Source organism: Elephantulus edwardii, unplaced genomic scaffold (genome assembly GCF_000299155.1).
Source record: "Elephantulus edwardii isolate Elephantulus edwardi_28Jun2011 unplaced genomic scaffold, EleEdw1.0 scaffold00096, whole genome shotgun sequence".
Taxonomy (NCBI): domain Eukaryota; kingdom Metazoa; phylum Chordata; class Mammalia; order Macroscelidea; family Macroscelididae; genus Elephantulus; species Elephantulus edwardii.
Window position 1 is genome coordinate 9,699,586 of NW_006399846.1, and position 16,935 is coordinate 9,716,520.

Sequence of the window (16,935 nt, forward strand, 5' to 3'; positions counted from 1 at the left end):
GGGGAGGGGTTTGTGCGGGGAGAAGGGTGCAACAATGAATGAATGGAATCCCAAAATCTCTGTAGATGTTCATTGAAATGAAAAATAACCTAAATTAAAAAACAAAAACAAAAACCATGCAGATCAAAGTTGGAGTTGGAATAAATAATGGTATCTGTTGTGATAGCCGTCAGAACCAAATATATAGAATACACTGAACTTTCAAAAATGTATTTCCCTTTGAATCATGAACAAGTATGAGACATTTTAGTGCAAAGGACGACCTATTTGAAAAGTTCTAAGGCCTACAGCTGTTATAAAAAAAGAGCCTTTTTGCCATAACACTTTACAGTTACTACAACATGCTGCTATAAGAGACAATAACCTTCAGTATTACGAGGAGGAAAAGAGAGACTTCATATTTGTGTTGAAAGCTAATAGCCAATTCTATAGTATGTAAGAAAAAAGGTCTAAGGTCAAACTACGAAAAATGAACTTATAAATGCATTCTGTTCACTAATACTGATATGCAACATCATGATAAATGAAAAAAAGACTGAAATGGTCAACAACTTCATCATACCTGGACTGACAATCAGCAACATCCTTGGTCCTAGCAGTTAGAAGAAAAGAGACACATTACTCTGGGAATGTGTACAGTGAGGGGGCTCTCCAAATTATTCAGGAGCAATGATATTAGTTGAGGACTAAGGTGCACCTGACTCAGACCATGGTCTTTTTAGTCACTTGCTATGCATCTGAGAACTGGACAATGAATAAAGACAGCAAAAGAACTAATGCTTTTAAGCTGTGGTATTGGAGAAGAGTAAGGATTATCCCATGGACTGCCAGAACAATAAAACAGGTATGTCTTGGAGAAGGTAAAGCAAGCCAAAGTGTTCCTTAGAGGCAAAAATAACAAAGTGTCGTCTCACACACTTTGACAATTTGCAAGGACAGGCTATTCCTTGAAGAGAGACATCATGCTTAGAGAGGTAGACAAAACAACTGAAGAGCTTCAAACATATGGACTGTAACAGTGACTATAACAATGGGCTTAGGTATGTCAGAGATTGTGAGGATGGCACAGGGTAGGATAGGCTTCAGATCTGTTGTTCATAGGGTTGCTATGAGTTTCAACAGCACCTGATAACAAGAACATTCACTAATAACAAGAAAGTAAAATAGCCTTAAATTAAGGAACAATGGAAACCTAGTCTACATTATATGATAGCAGGTCTGTATCTCTGAGAGGTGTATGGAGAGAGGGTTGAATACTATTACTGTGGTAGCCTGCATTCTAATAGGTATGAAGAAAAGTCTGAAAGCACAGACTATGTCGATTTACAGATAGGTGCTAAAACCAGATTACAGCAGGTATCAATTCAGAGCACAGGCGAGTTTTCTGCATCTAAATAGGAGCTATCTAGAATCTTTGTTAGACTGGAAGAGATCTTTATTTGTTCCCATTCCAAAGAAGGGTGACCCAACTGAGTGTGGAAACTACAGAATAGTATCATTGATTTAACATGCAAGCAAGATTCTACTGAAGATTATCCAAAAACGACTGGAACAGCACATCAGCAGAGAATTGCCAGAAGTCCAGGCTGGGTTTAGAAGGGGTCATGGTACTAGGGATATTGTAGCTGATGTTAGATGGATCTTAGCTGAAAGTAGGGAATACCAGAAGAATGTCTATCTATGTTTCATTGATTATGCAAAGGCGTTTGACTGTGTGGATCACAACAAACTGTGGCTGACTCTGAGAAGAATGGGAATCCCAGAACATTTAATCATGCTAATGCCAAACCTATACTTGGACCAAGAGGCAGTTGTCAGAACAGAGCAGGGCAACACTAAATGGTTCAAAATTGGGAAGGGAGTATGCCAGGGATGTGTCCTGTTTCCATACCTTTTCAACCTGTATGCAGAGCAGATTATCCGGGAGGCTGGGCTCTATGAGGAGAATTGTGGTATCAGGATTGGTGGAAGATCTATTAACAATCTGCGTTATGCAGATGACACAACCCTGCTTGCTCAAACTGAGGAGGACCTCATGCACTTGTTGCAGAGGGTCAAGGACTGCAGCCTTCAGTATGGACTGAGGCTCAATGTCAAGAAGACAAAGATTCTCACCACTGGACCAATTGGTAGCATCAGGATGGACAGCGAAGAGATTGGGATTGTTCACAGCTTCAGTTTGCTCGGCTCCACGGTCAACACTCTTGGCACCAGCGGTCAGGAAATCAAAAAATGTATGGCGATGGGAAAGTCTGCTGTTAGGGACCTCTCTAAAGTACTCAAGAGCAACGGTGTTTCTCTGGAGACTAAGGTGTGCCTGATACAGGCCATGGTCTTTGCAAACACTTGTTATGCATCAGAGAGTTGGACAATGACTAAGGAGGACAGAAAAAAAATTGATGCCTTTGAGCTGTGGGGCTGGAGAAGAGTACTGAATGTACCCTGGACTGCCAAGAAAACAAACAGATTCATCATGGAGAGGGTTAAAACAAGCAACTCCTTGGAGGCACGGATTCTGGGACTTCGTCTGACATAATTGGGCATGTTGCAAGGAGGGACAGGTCCTTGGAGAGGGACATCATGCTTGAGAGGGTGGAGGGACGGCGCAGGAGGGGAAGACCCTCTATGAGATGGATTGATTCAGTGACTGGGGTAATCGGGATGGGTGTGTCAGAGGCGGTGCGATTGGCACAGGATAGAGCAGGGTTTAGGGCTGTTGTACATAGGGTCGCTGTGAGTCACAAATGACTCGACGGCATACAACAACAACAACAACAACAACAACAACAGAATCTTTGTGCTGATAAAACAAGGAACTCCCAATCCTTATTGGGAGTTTTATCCTAAAACGCTTAAGTAGAGAGTAGACAGCAACAAAAGACAACTGATTAAAATAAAACTCACTTTAAAAAAATACTAAGTGAAAGTATCTGGGTAATAATGAAATAACCCCTTTTTAGAAAGTTAGAATGTAGAGACTACGGAAACAAAGTAATCTTTCAAGGCTTAAATACGAAATACGAAATACGTGTATGACACAAGAGTAAACCAAGAAAGTATTTTAAAATGTTTGAAGAATATGAGATCAGTCTTAATGCCATCAGAATCAACTGGGTGTGCTTTCAGCTAAGCAGAATGAGGACAACTGGGAAAAGGCTGAAAAACCGAAGGCGACATTTAATTTAAAGCAGTGAGAAGGAAATCTAAAGGGCCAAGGAGGACTAGGCAGACATTTGTTTCCACAGAGCAGTAAGTTAGCTTTTCCAAGTGCTTATTCTCCAAAATACACACTTTACACAGCTTGGTATTTATCTACTACTCTTCTCAAGGAGAGCTTGGTTCTCTTTGAAGATATTATCCGACTTTCCTGCAGAGAAACTGCTCCAGTTGGGGAACATGGCCACTATAGGACCACTCTACAGACCAAAGAGGACAACAGAATTTAAGAAAGGGGGCTGCAATCAAGTGAGAAACTCACAATGAGGTAAGTGCTGGAGAGGGAGGAGACTGCAACAACTCTGGAGAGGAATTGTTCCAGCTGGGAAAACTGTCCATAGGGCCACTCCACAGAACAGAGAGGACAACAGAATTTAGGAGAGGGAGTTGCTCTAAGACAAGATTCCCTAAGGCTAGACCTGAAGAGCTTTAGGAAAGGCAAATTTTCCCACCCCACAGGCCCAGAAAGAACTTCTGGTAGAGCAAGTTGCCCACCCCCATAGATGGAACACTTTTACTCTGCAACTAATCAATAACATCATAAAGATAAAGAACTGTCAACAACCTATGCAGACACTATAGAAATAACCTAACACTACCAAGAAAAACGGCACTTAAGGTCAAGAAAGTAGCAGGCAGCTTCAAACACTGTGAAAAAGCAAACTAAGTCTTCTCCTAAAAAACCAGAGCATATTTCAGACCCAACAAATACCCTAGAGACAAGGAGGCAGAAGAAATATAATGACGTATTCATATGAACAGCTACAGAAAATAGTACAAATGATGGAACAAAGAATGGAAGCCACAAAAAAAGCAAATACTTCAGAGACAGCAAACTAGAAGAAATATATTTATGTGGAGTTATATGAACAGCTAAAGAAGGTGCAAATGAGAGTGAAAAGAATGAAAGCCACAAATAAAGTGAATACTCCTGAGAAAGGGAGCCAGAAGAAATATATCAATGTGGAGGAAAATAAATAATTACAGAAGTAATGGCAAAAGATGGAAGAAAAAAATTGAAATTATAGATAAAGGGGTACAAGAACTTAAAAAAAAATCATTACAAGAGAGAGTGTACACAGCCGAGACAGTACTGAAAACAACAGAAATGCATGACAACGTAATCCAGAATATCAAGACCAAACTGGCAGAAGTTTCCAACATGCCAGGGGGACAAAAAGCAGAACAGAAGAGAAAAAAAAAAAGTCAGTGAGGTAGAGACAAGAGAAAAATGGAAGGAAAATGGGGAAAAAAGAAAGCAAAACAAACCCCAACAAACAAAAAACCATAAACAACTGAAGCCAAACATTAGAATTATGTAGGATAACATCAAAAGGAACAACATACAAATGATTGGCATTTCAGAACACATGGGGGACAGATAAAGTACTAAGAACATTGTGAAGATGTATAAACTAAAAGAAAACTTCCCAAGTAATATGAAGAATGAGGAAATCCACATTAAAGAAGCACAGTGAACACCAAACAGACTAGACCCCAAAAGGAAAAAAAAATCAAGACATATAGTAATCAAATTCTCCAGAATAAAGATAAGGAGAGAATACTAACAGTAGTACAAAAACCACTAAGAGTCACCTATACAGGAGAGCCAATTAGATTAAGTTGTGATTTCTCAGCAGAAATCAGGTGAGGAAGAAGACAATGGGATGGTGTATATATAGATGACTGAAAGAAAATAATTGCCAGCCGAGGATCTTGAAGCTAATAAAGCGATCCATCAGATATGAAGGAGAAATTAGGTCCTTTTGCAGAAAAGCAGGAACCACTTTCTGACAATGTCTAGAGAAGAAGAGGAAGCATAAGTAGGAAAGGGTAAAATTGATGAATGGGACCTTTTAAAAATTAAATCCCTGCGTGCATTAAAAACTTCTGCTTAGAGAGTGAGAAGAAAACCTACTGACTGGGAAAAAAACATTTGGCAATGCCAACTCAGACAAGGGTCTCAAAACAAAAGTTCACAGAGTACTACAGGGCCTCTATGAGAAAAAGACTGATAACCCAATTACAAAATGGGCAAAAGACATGGAAAGATGTCACACAGTAAGACATTCATATGGGTAACAGACACATGAAGAAATGCTCAAAATCAATGACAGTAAGAGAGAAGTAAATCAAAACCATAATGAGACATCATCTCATCCAGTGTTGTGGCAAATTTTAATAGGACAGCAAGCCATAAAGAGGATGTGGAGAGACTGAAACTTTCATACACTGTTGGTGAGGTTGTAAAATGGTTCAAGCACTCTGGCAGATAGTTTGGTGTTTCCTCAAAAAAGCTGAACATTAAATTTCTATGACCCAGCTATTCCACTGCTAAGAATATACTCCAAGGAAAATAGAACACACAAAGATTTGTACATTGTACAACTTAGCAGCGTTATTCACAATAGTAAGACAACAGAAACAGCACAAATGTCCAACAATAAATGAATGGATTGAGAAATGATGGCATAGTCACATGATTAAATACTATGTAGCACTCAGGAGCCACAATTTTGTGAAATACTAAGTAACATGTAAAAGGTTAAAGAGAATTATGCTGAGTGATCTAACTTAATCTCACAAGGATAAATACTGCATAAAACCATTACTGTATAAACAGGAGGATAACTAGTAAGATGTAGATAAAAGTCCAAAGGGTGAAAAGGAGGGAGTAAGGGAGCTGAGGGTGCAGAAGAGGAGAAATTATGAGGTTATAGAGTTTGGAGGGCGGTGAGAGGTAGTGAACTAGAGAGGAAGGAACTAGGAAAGATCCTGTGGCAATCTGAAAAGACGGGAATAGTATGTGCAGGTCAATAGTGATTAATTTTAGAAAACACAATGTAAGGGAATGATCATATGAAATACAATGTGAATGAAGAAATGTGTGAAACACAATGTATATGAATTTTGTATGCAAATCAATATAAAGTTTTTAAAAAAAGATACCATCTACATGATCTTTAAAATCCCCAATCACAAAATGGATAGAGACAATATTTTATTTTGTAGTTGGGGAAAATTAGGCATAAATTTATAGTAACTTATCTGAATGTTTTCTTCACCTGCTAAACTCCACACTATTTATGATTCTTTAGTCCTATTCAGCCAGTTTAGTAAGTCTTAATCCACTTAGAATTCTTCCACTGAACACACGGGAAAAGGACAATTTGTTCAGAAAACATGAAATATGGCAAAGGTAAAATTACTTCAGAACTCTTAAAATGAGACAGGTTGAGAAATCTGAGATAGTATGACAAATTAACAAGAAATTATTTTGCTCAGCTTTCTAAACTCATCATAATATGAAGGAAATACAGCTCTCCTGTCAGAAAAGGATGATCTTATGACAAAGTACCAAGTCATTGAATCTGTAAGGCAGTAGGCATGCATCCACTTTAGGCTTGCTATTTTGCTTTATTTCACAGCAATCCTGCGAGGAAGGCACTGTAATCCCATTTCACAGGTGAAGAACATGAATCATATATAAGCATTTTGTTTAGTACATAGAATTACAACCTATGTCTGACCAGCTAGCTCTCTACCAGGAAGAGTCATATGCTTTTCGTTAACAGTATTTGGCACATAGTAGATGCTCAGTGAATCTGAAATGAGTGAGCAAATAAGTCATTTAATGCTTGGATGATCTGCTGAGGCTGTCAGCACGAAAAATCAGGAAGGCCAGGGACTGCCCTCTACCGCATGGGTGTGTGAAGTGCTTCTAACTGACACCTGATGTACTAGACTGAGTTTCCTTTAAAGCAAGTCCTGTGTTTTGAGATTCCTCGTGCTCGGGAAGCAATGGCATGAAAGAATACATTAAGTTAGACAATTACCCCAAGCAAAGGATCACAAAATTGTAGTTTCAAATGAGACTGTTTAGACTCAATCAGATCATTTTTAGTTTGTAGCCTTTACTCTTACACTGTCACAGTCGGCTTTTAGAAACAGGGAAAACTTCTGGGTTGTCTTGAAAAGCCCAACCTGCCCTGACACATCTGAATAGAGCACACAGAGGCAACGCCAGAACTCACACTAATAGCAAATACAATATGGAAACTGCAAAGTTCTTTAGGTGGAAAGAAGAAAATGTTGCTGAGAAAAAGACCATCTTGTAACAGCTGCAGTGGCCAAAGAGACTGAATGAAAGCTTTTCAGGGCCTATGTGAGTTTACATTACAACCAGTGTGGGTGCCTGACAATCCCAGCAGGGGCTTCTCCATGACTTAAATCTGAACACACTGGCTGGCACTCGCCATAGCACATCTGGAGTTTGTTAGACAACTTTTAGTTTTTATTTTTTTAATTGGCCCTTGCCCTTCCTCTGATGCAGTCTCTCCAAGAACTGCATTGCCATGAATGAGTCAAGGAGACAAGTTACCCTGGGGCAAGGGGTGTAAAGTAAATCGAGACTGCATTAGAGTGACCCCAAAATCTGTAAATCCCTCTTTGCCTCGTTTTTTTCTGACAACAGAGATGGCACGTGGACGCCAACAGCCTATCAGACGGTGGCAGGTCCATTTACTGGAAAGCCTGGTCAATGCTGACTGCTTCCCCTTTAGGAAATGGCCTTTAGATCGAGGCACATTCCAGCAATTCAAGAACTAGAAGCTTTAAATTAAAACAACATTGATGCGATATCCTCTTTCCAAAAGGCTTCTCCCTTGTCCAAATTTTAATACACACACTTAGAAAAATTACAGAACCAAAAATGTTTTTGGCAAGACTCTTTCCTTCTTGCTCAGAGTATCCCAGATACATTTTGAGGGGGCAGGAATGTGAAACTTAGCACGAAAGAGAGAAAGAAAGGGGCAGTTAAGGAGGACTCCCAAATAACTACATTACCTTCCTTCTTTGACTTGTCAGGTCAGTACAGAATACCCAGGGCACAGGGCTAGCTTGAAAGACTATAGGCATTTTATAGGTGCTGCTTTCTAAGGTTATAAACACATAAATTAATCTCCTTAGCTTCCACTTAATGAAAATATAGTCTTGAGAGTTAAGTGTCAAAATCCACTGTGAATGAGTTACAGTGCCCAAGTTGGCTCGATAGCCTAGTCTATTTAGTGTCTCAAGAAGAAAGCACTAGAGTGTAAATCACATGTCGACGGCATCATCCAGGTCTAACTACTTAAGAGAAGTCCTCTCACCAAATAAATACTCACAAATGAGAGAACTCCTTTCCTCAATGCCCTCCTGTTTCATATTATTAGCTAGCATAAGCTAAGTCTCAGGTTTTCTAACAGAAAACTTTGATGGTAAGTAGTATTTTCCCTATCTCATTTCCTATTGTTGTTGTATGTCACTGAACTGAGTCTAATTCACAGAGATTCTGAAGAGCAAAGGGGTTTCTTCACAGGGTTTTCGAGACTAGAGTCTCTATAGGAGCCGGGCGCCAGGTCCTTTCCCCTTTGGAATGGCTGATGGGTTTGAAAAGCACAGCCTTCTGATGAGCAGCTTACTGCTTAATCACTGCACCACCAGGGTGCCACGCTTTACTTACTAGGCATCTGAAAATGAAATAATGTCCCCTTCTGGCCAGTAATAATAATAACAAAAAATTCTCAAACTCATCACTATTGAGTTGGAACTGATTTCCAGATGACCTTCAAGCAAGCCTTCAGAGGCAGGAGATCACACAGGAATGGACTGCCTGTCTTTCTCTCTCAGAGCAGCTGGGAGATTGGAAATGACCATCTTTGAGTTGGGATTTCAACTTCTTACCCCCAGGCCAACCATATAAGGTAAGAAGAGTAACATTTGCCCAATGATGAAGCCCAGAGGGAAGGAAAGTTGGAAGAGACAATCATTAATGGGCATGACACCAGGAAGAAGTGGGAAAATGCTGTGGATACTATAATCAATGCTATGAAACAAAATGTGTATGAACAGTTGAATGGAAAACCATTTTGCTGTCCAAACATTCACTCAAATCACTATTTTTTTAAAAACTGGGTTTTTTTCCATTGCAAATGAGAAATGACTTGCTTTTGCTGGTCACTTCGCTATCCTGAAGAAAAGGGACATCTTTTTGGTATTTCACCAGGAAAGTCAGCCACATAAATAAGGTCTATTTCTAAATAGTTCTAAAATATCCGTTTACAGACTGTGAAAATAATGCCTTAGGGTATCTATCAATAAGGATTCTGGGTAAATGGAACATTAAATATTTCCCCAAAAGACAAACAAATGATCACTGGTCCCTCAGAGCAGAAAACAAGAAAGTAGCTATTTCCCAGTTCCAACTTAAGGTATAAGAGCAGATCTGGGTAGCCAAAATGCATAGAAGATGTAACTGAGAATGCAGGTGATGGTAATGAAAGATATGATTAAGGACATTGGAACAGCCCATGAAAAGTGTTAAGAGATCCTTTTCCGGTCCATAAGCATGATGATTGGGAGTTCATACTTCTGTATGACATGTGCCACCCTTTAAGCCTTGTTACGACATAGGCACACAAACCACCTGACATGGGGGAAAAGAAAGTGTTAGAAGAAGCTGACTTAGATTTAATAATCCAGCTTTGTCTTATTCTCCCAAAGGGAAGTTTTTAGCTTTTATTTCACAGAATGCTGAGGCTAGGAAAGAGAAGGGCAAAATTCTGCCTTTAACGTCAGCGTTTTCCTAACTAACTCCTTATAACCAGAGCCTTTTTAATGAAGACAATATCCTTAAGATATTGATCGCATATAATAAGTTAAGGTTTTTTATCTTTTCATTTCAAACGGCAGAATTCCACTTAGTCATTATACAAAATTAAAAAAGAAATATTCTCACAGAAGACAAGCTCCCAACCAGCCCTCCTACCAAGAATACTCTATTTCCTAGAGACAGCCAGAGATAAGTACACAAGATAAAAGTGTCTGCTATTGCAAATTAATTTAATACAGTTATGAGATGTCTAATACGCAACATAAGACCTTAGAACTTCAAGACTGAATATTCAAGTTGGCAAAGAAACATGTGTGAAAGCTAAATGATGAAAAATATTTGCCAAGTACATTAAAAAAAAAGAAAGCTAAATGATGTGAAGCTCAGGAAAGGTTTACATACACTTGGAATAATTTTTGGATGGTTACTGGAGATAGATGGAGGAGAGGGGGAATGAAAAATGAATAAATTGGCAAGTGAAGTGAAGGGAAAGGCAGTGTACATTTTGATGAGCCCTTGTAATGAATTCATTACATGAATTAATTATAATGAATATTGTAAAACAATAGTGTATGAATGATGGAATGTTAATTATAATTGTTTATAATTTATTTATAACAGTGTTATGAAACAAAATGAATGACTGAGTGAAAAACCAGTATGATCGGTACTCTTTCACTGGAGAAAAAAAAGATAACCTTGAGAAACTAAAGGAGAAAGGTTGACAGTGGGGCCCCCTGCACCTCCTGTCGGGGACACTGTGTGGACTCTACCTGCTGCTTGAGCTGCTGTACCAGCCGGTCCTTCTCTCGCTTTAGTGCAGCCACCTCCTCTTGGGTCTTTTTCTTAGATGACGAAAGCTCCAAAAGTGCGATATTGGCATCTTTTTCACTAATGGCAGCCAGGAGAGCTTCTTGTCTAGAAAAGAAACAAAATGCAAAGGTTCACTGAATCCTCAGAGTAATCTTTTGATGCCACTGTCATTACTTCCATTTTATGGGTGATGAATATGCAGCCTAGAGAGTTTACAGAGTTTGTCCACGTTTACACTTATTTAGTCAATGGTGCAGCCAGAAATACCATTCAGATCTGACTACAAATTTCTATACTATTCAATTACACTTATATCGTAATAAAGGCTTCCTCAATGAAGCTGCAGTTAAAATGGCAATGTAAACCGACTTAGTGACTTTCCATTTTAGTAATAATAATTTTGTCAACCTATACATTTTTATCTATTTAACTTGTTCCCCTTGATAAGCATTCTGTAGCTTACAGGCAAAATAATAATGCTGAAATGGAAAATATTTCCATGTATAGAATGTGTAATAGATTGTAAACTTCAGTAAACAGGATTTAGAAGCACATCCCTCTGTCTTGGGGCATTTAGAACACCAAAAGTTCTTTTTATCTCATGAATCAAGTAAGTTTCCAATTGTGGCTGTACTTGGCAATGACTTGCATATTTTGAAAGAATACTTTAAACTTTATTGATTTCTTGTGGTTTAGTTAACTACTTTATGGTTCATGTCCAGAAGTGGGGAAGAAAGAGGGATTTTCGGAAGGCAGTGGACATGACAAATTTATAAAATAAGAGAATGAAGTTGGTGAACAATTAATCTCACAATACAACATGCGTTCCTCAGTAGCTCATCTTTGACGGCAGTCATCTGCAAGAAGACAGATGTGATTTACAGAACTCTGTAAGTGTCCTGAGCTTTTGACCTGAGGAAATGCTAAATCTGAGAATGCACTACTCAAGTTTAGCCTTGCTCCTGTCTTTTGTTAAGATAATTACACTTCAGTGGCAGTCACGTGGAAGAGTTTTAAGTTAAGCCACAAACTAGGAGACTGTTTGGATTCTTTATAGAGGAACCGTCTCTATTCTGCTTGCTTACGTTTACTGACTTCTGAACAATCAATAACAACACATGGAGACTGTACATTGGTTTATATTGTGGAAACAGAGATTTGTTTAACTAGGGGCTGCTACAGGAAGGGGCAAAGAGAAGATTCTTATCTACCTCATTATCACTTTCCACTGTCTCTGCACTCACGTAATTCTAAGACATGGCAGATGGCTTACAACTTGAGGCTCCAGTCAACACCAAAAGGATAACAGCAGTCTAAATATATCCACTAACCACTTGAAAAAAAATATGTTAAGTGGTGAAATGAGCTTAAAGGTGAAGGAGTTCAAGATGGTCTCACTATGCACAGTTTCCTGTTGATTGCTGTCATCTGCTCCCTTTTGGGAAGCGCAAAGACTGACAAAGCTGGAAGGAGAAATGCAGTTCTTAGTAAGAGTGCTGCAATTCTGTGCACCATTAGTCAGCATCACACTTTTAGTAGTAGGCAGATGAAGGAAAGAAAAATTACTTCATCTAATTAGATTAAGAGGCTTTACCACCTTTGCTGAAGGCAATTCACAAAGGCAACAGGATTTGAGTTCTAGTTTATGTTTAAAGAAAACATTATAACATGAAAAAGTAAAAATTATTCTACACTCTTGAAGCATCCTGACAGAATTCCAAACTCTTTTCATAAATAACATGCTTGGTCAGCTAGTGTGGTACAGCTAATCTCTTGGGTAAAATGTCAAATTCCCAAACGCTAATATGATAGACCAGGTGAAAATTTAGACTCCAAATTTTAAAATAAACCATGTGGCATAAGTCTGAGCCACTGGAAGTATGTCTTTTGAATAAGACCTTAAGCTGAAGTGGGTTTTTTCCCCCTTATACAATTCCCTCCTACTTCAGAGCATACCCTGATAGTGATTGCTATAAATGCATGTGTCTAAAAACATTCGAGAATAAGATGTTCTAATCAGATATTGTACATACACATTTTGGGTAATGTTAAGATCTTTTATGAGAGTATTAGCTTTTGGGTATTTCTTTTATTTTTAGAAAGGTATAGAGAGAGTATTTATAATTTGGTAAATTAAAAATAGACAGTATGAGAAGAGTAAGTTCAATTTAGAGGTTAGGCAAGAATGTGGAAGCTAGTAAATATTAACAGCCACAATTTTATGGGAATAAGAAAACTTGTTGTTCTCCTAATATATCTGATAGAAAAGGCCATATGGGTAGTTAATTTATGTGGTTAAGTTTTACAGAGTACGTGCTAAAAATATTTCCTGCTTTTCAGAGAATTCAGAATGGGGGGCAGGGGAGAGAAAGAACAGAAAAGCAGAAAGAATCTTAGTAACCAGCTATTCTGAATTACTTCTCTATAAGAAAAGCTATTTACTGATAGTAGAATACATTCACTGGCGAAAAATAAAACAATACAGAAAAGAAAATTAAAAAATTATCAGAAATAGTTTTCAAAATCTGAGTTATGTCTTGATATCTGAGAATCACCTATTCTAATTGCAGAATTTTAAAGAAAATAACCTTAATGAGGAGTAATCACTGACTTCAAGAACTTCCCTGACTAAATGAAAAAAGAAAGAAAAAAGAAGACTAACTACTATTGCACATTCTGATTTCATTTCCCATGAGCCGCTAAGGAGTAAACATAAGCATATAAAATGTGAAAGGCAATATACGTATGCCACAAGCCCAAAGCAAAATAAGAACGCAATGCTCTTCCTGCCAAATTACTCTCCTTGTTTTATTCACATCTTTACCTTGGTTTAAAAGGGGATGAAAGGGGAAAACATGAATCAGAATCTTTCAAAGTGATTAGTAACCCCCTACTGCAAGACTAACATGCTCTATTACTTGCATAATGAGTAGGTAGCAGCAGAAATTCAACTTTAAGTCATTAAAATGGTCTATTCACTCCCTCCCTGATGCTTTAAACTACCAGACCAGTTGAACCTGCCCTTTGACCTGTAAATGCTAATAGAATCAAGATGTTTCTGAAAGTACTCTGCTAAGGCATCAATTGAGCTTCAGGAAACAGAAAGACCACCCTTTCTTTTCCCCTTCCCCCTTCTGGGCAAATCTCTAAAACAGGAGGCAAATATCAGAAACAAAAGCTAAAACCCTTTTATAATTCCTGACCCTTCAGAACAACAGAGCATTAACTTCTAAGACAAGTAAAATTTAAGGATTATAATTAGTGTTAAAGTGATGGTGGTTAACAATCTAAGCAGGAGATCCTGAAATTATGTGTGTGTGTTTAATAGAAATGCAAAACAGAAAAAGTGGTATGAAAGAGGGGATGTTGTTAAAGCTTATTATTTCCTCTTCCTCTAAAGAGTGTTTCAAATGGCATGATTGCATACTCACGTTCTATACACAGTGGTCATCTTGAAAACATTAGCAAAGACGCAGAATAAAAGCAAAAATGAGTTGGATATTTTAAAGTCGTGAATGTCTAGGTATATTAATGTACTCTAATTATAAGAGAAATCTGAAATCCAGATTACTTTACTGATGGATTAAATAAGCTTTTGATTCTGTCTCATCTTTTTTAGTTAACCAATAAATTTATTTATTTATTTGTTATTTAACAATTAACTTCCCAGGGTAAGTAATAAACTATCAGAATTTTCTTCTATTCTTCCATCTCACTTTCTTCAGTGGACAAACCTGATTGCACTGGATGATGTCTTTACCTTTTGGTCCTTGTGCATTCTATTATCTTTTCTGTAAGTAATCCAGAAACATATTTAATGCAAAATGTTGGCACTAATCAACTTTTCTTTCCCCTCTAACAAGTATCCCCTTTGATGTTAATAGTACCATTTAATTTCTGAGCCTATAGGTTGACATTCAAATTATTTTTTTTCTTCTTCATAGCCAATATTAAAGTTTCACAATTCTATCTTTCTATAGTTTTTCATAAATTCATTCCTTTTTATCTGCATGCTTGCTACCACAGTTATACCATACTCATTTATAATCCTTTTTGTTTACTTTTTTTTATTATTTCTAAAGCCTCTTGATTCCCTCATCATTCCACAATTTTCATCAGGCCTCTAGACACATCAAACACTTTGATACAATTTTCAGATCATATATAGATTTGGCAGAAATAGACGGTGAGAACTATTTTTTAAAAGAAACTTTTCAGGTATTCAAATCTTGAGTCCTCAGCTTGGTTGCTTGTTACTTGAGGAGAAGGACCATGCATGTCTTAATTTCTCTGTGCTCTCTCCATGTGAGCTCTGTGCATAGTAGATGCTTAGCAAATTTCCGTCAATTAACTAAAAATGGATTTCTCCTGCACTGAAAGTTCTTGATTTACTGGATCTGAAGCTATGTCAGTAAAGCCTATTTAGCTGAATACAAGAGAATAGAAGAAAAATAGACGATTATCATTAGTACAATTCAATTTACATGCAACAATGCAACTCTCCAACAAGCAAATACAGTGCTTAAATGATAATTTGATCACAGAATGAGAATCACTTTCTGTATGTAGTATGAGGTCATTGTTATGCTCATAGCCCTTTAAGCTGTTCTTTTGAAGATAACATTTTCTTGAATTTCAGTACATTAAAGTGAGTACAGCCCCAAAGCAAACTGCATTGCTTTCTTACTTTGTTAAGAAACATCCAAAATAAACACTATGTAGGGTTATAGAAAGAAAGCATAGTATAACATCCAAAGAAAGAAATACTTTTACTTAAAGTATTCAAATTCAGTAGTCTCAAATCCCTTGAGATTTCTGAATGCAAACCTTAAATTTTCTGCAACTTAATGTCTAAATGATTCTTTCAAGGGCTCATTCTTCTTAGCTTGTCAAGGAATATAAGGATTTTATTCCATTCATAATCAACATTGTTTTAACAAACAAGCATGGAAAGCATTCTTAAGGAAATGCTTACAACTTAAATGAAAGAGCAGGGGAACAACTATTTATTACTACAGACTGATATAGACATTGTGGTAAAATACCACAGCACTATGAAAATGGATGGAGTCTCACAGAATCAAAAGTTCTAAAAAAATTATCCTAGCAAGTCAGTGTCAACTACTGAGAAAAGTAATTTAATAAATTATGCTAGCACCAATCTGTTGTTCATAGGGTCACTATGAGTCCTAGTCAATTCAACGGTACTATATGCTAGCTCATCTCCAGGCCATTCAATGTGCTGAGCCAACAAAGAAAAAAAAGAAAGAAAAAGTGATGTACCAAAATGCAAAAAATTATTTAATGATATCATTAATATCATATGTAAGCAAAATATGACAAAGGATGATGGAAGAAGAATTGATGCCTTAGAGTTGTGGTGCTGGAGAAGAGTCTTGAACATACCATGGACTGCCAAGAAAACAAACAGGTTTGTCTTTGAGAGGGTGAAACCAAGTCTCACTTTGGAGGCTAGGATTTTGAAGTTCTGTCTCACATACATTGGGCACATGGCCAGGAGGGACTGATCTGTGGAGAAGGACATCATGCTCAGAAGGGTGGAGGGACAGTGGAGGAGAGAGAGACCCTTTATAAGATGGATTGATACAATAACCAGGGCAATTGGGGTAGGTGTGTCAGAGTCAATGAGACTGGCTCAGAAAAGGGCTAGAACATTGACAGGAACTTTAAGAAACTCAACCTAGATTCAGGTAGTATGAGAGATATCATTGCTGACATCAGATAGATCTTGGCTGAAAGTAGGGTATACCAGAAGAATGTCTGCCTGTGTGTTTCTGGCTAGGAGAAGGCATTTGACTGCATGGATCACAACAAATTATGGTTATAGTGGAGAAAAATGGGGCTCTCAGAACACTAAACTGAGCTCATGCAAAAATCTATACATACATCAAGAAGTAATTGTCTACATGGTTTAAAATCAGGAAAGGTATGAGGTAGGGCTGTATCCTTTCTCCATATCTATTTATCTGTATTCTGAGCAAATAAAGAAGCTGGACTCTAAGAAAAAAAATTTGACATTAGGAATAGAGGAAGCTTCATCAATAACCTGCATTATGCACAGGATACAACCTTACTGCAGAAAACGAAGATGACGTGAAGCATTTGTGAAGACTATTATAGACTATGAAATGTGTGAGGAACTAGAGTCAGAAAATCAAAAGGGCCGAACTCGCTCAGCATTTCTTAAGCTCAAGGAACTGAAGAACAGATTCAAACCTAGAGTTGCTGTAATC

The 16,935-nt window shown here is 37.7% G+C and overlaps 1 protein-coding gene across 6 annotated transcripts in view; it reads right to left on the reverse strand.

Moving 5' to 3' along the window:
• The window catches only part of ERC1 (ELKS/RAB6-interacting/CAST family member 1), a 536,554-nt gene that overhangs the window by 131,085 nt on the left and 388,534 nt on the right, over positions 1 to 16,935 (reverse strand). For all 6 annotated transcript variants that reach the window (XM_006891318.1, XM_006891319.1, XM_006891317.1 and 3 more), the window contains one exon: positions 10,642 to 10,786. In XM_006891318.1, coding sequence (XP_006891380.1) covers positions 10,642 to 10,786 — 145 coding nt within the window. The remainder of the gene's footprint in view (positions 1 to 10,641; positions 10,787 to 16,935) is intronic.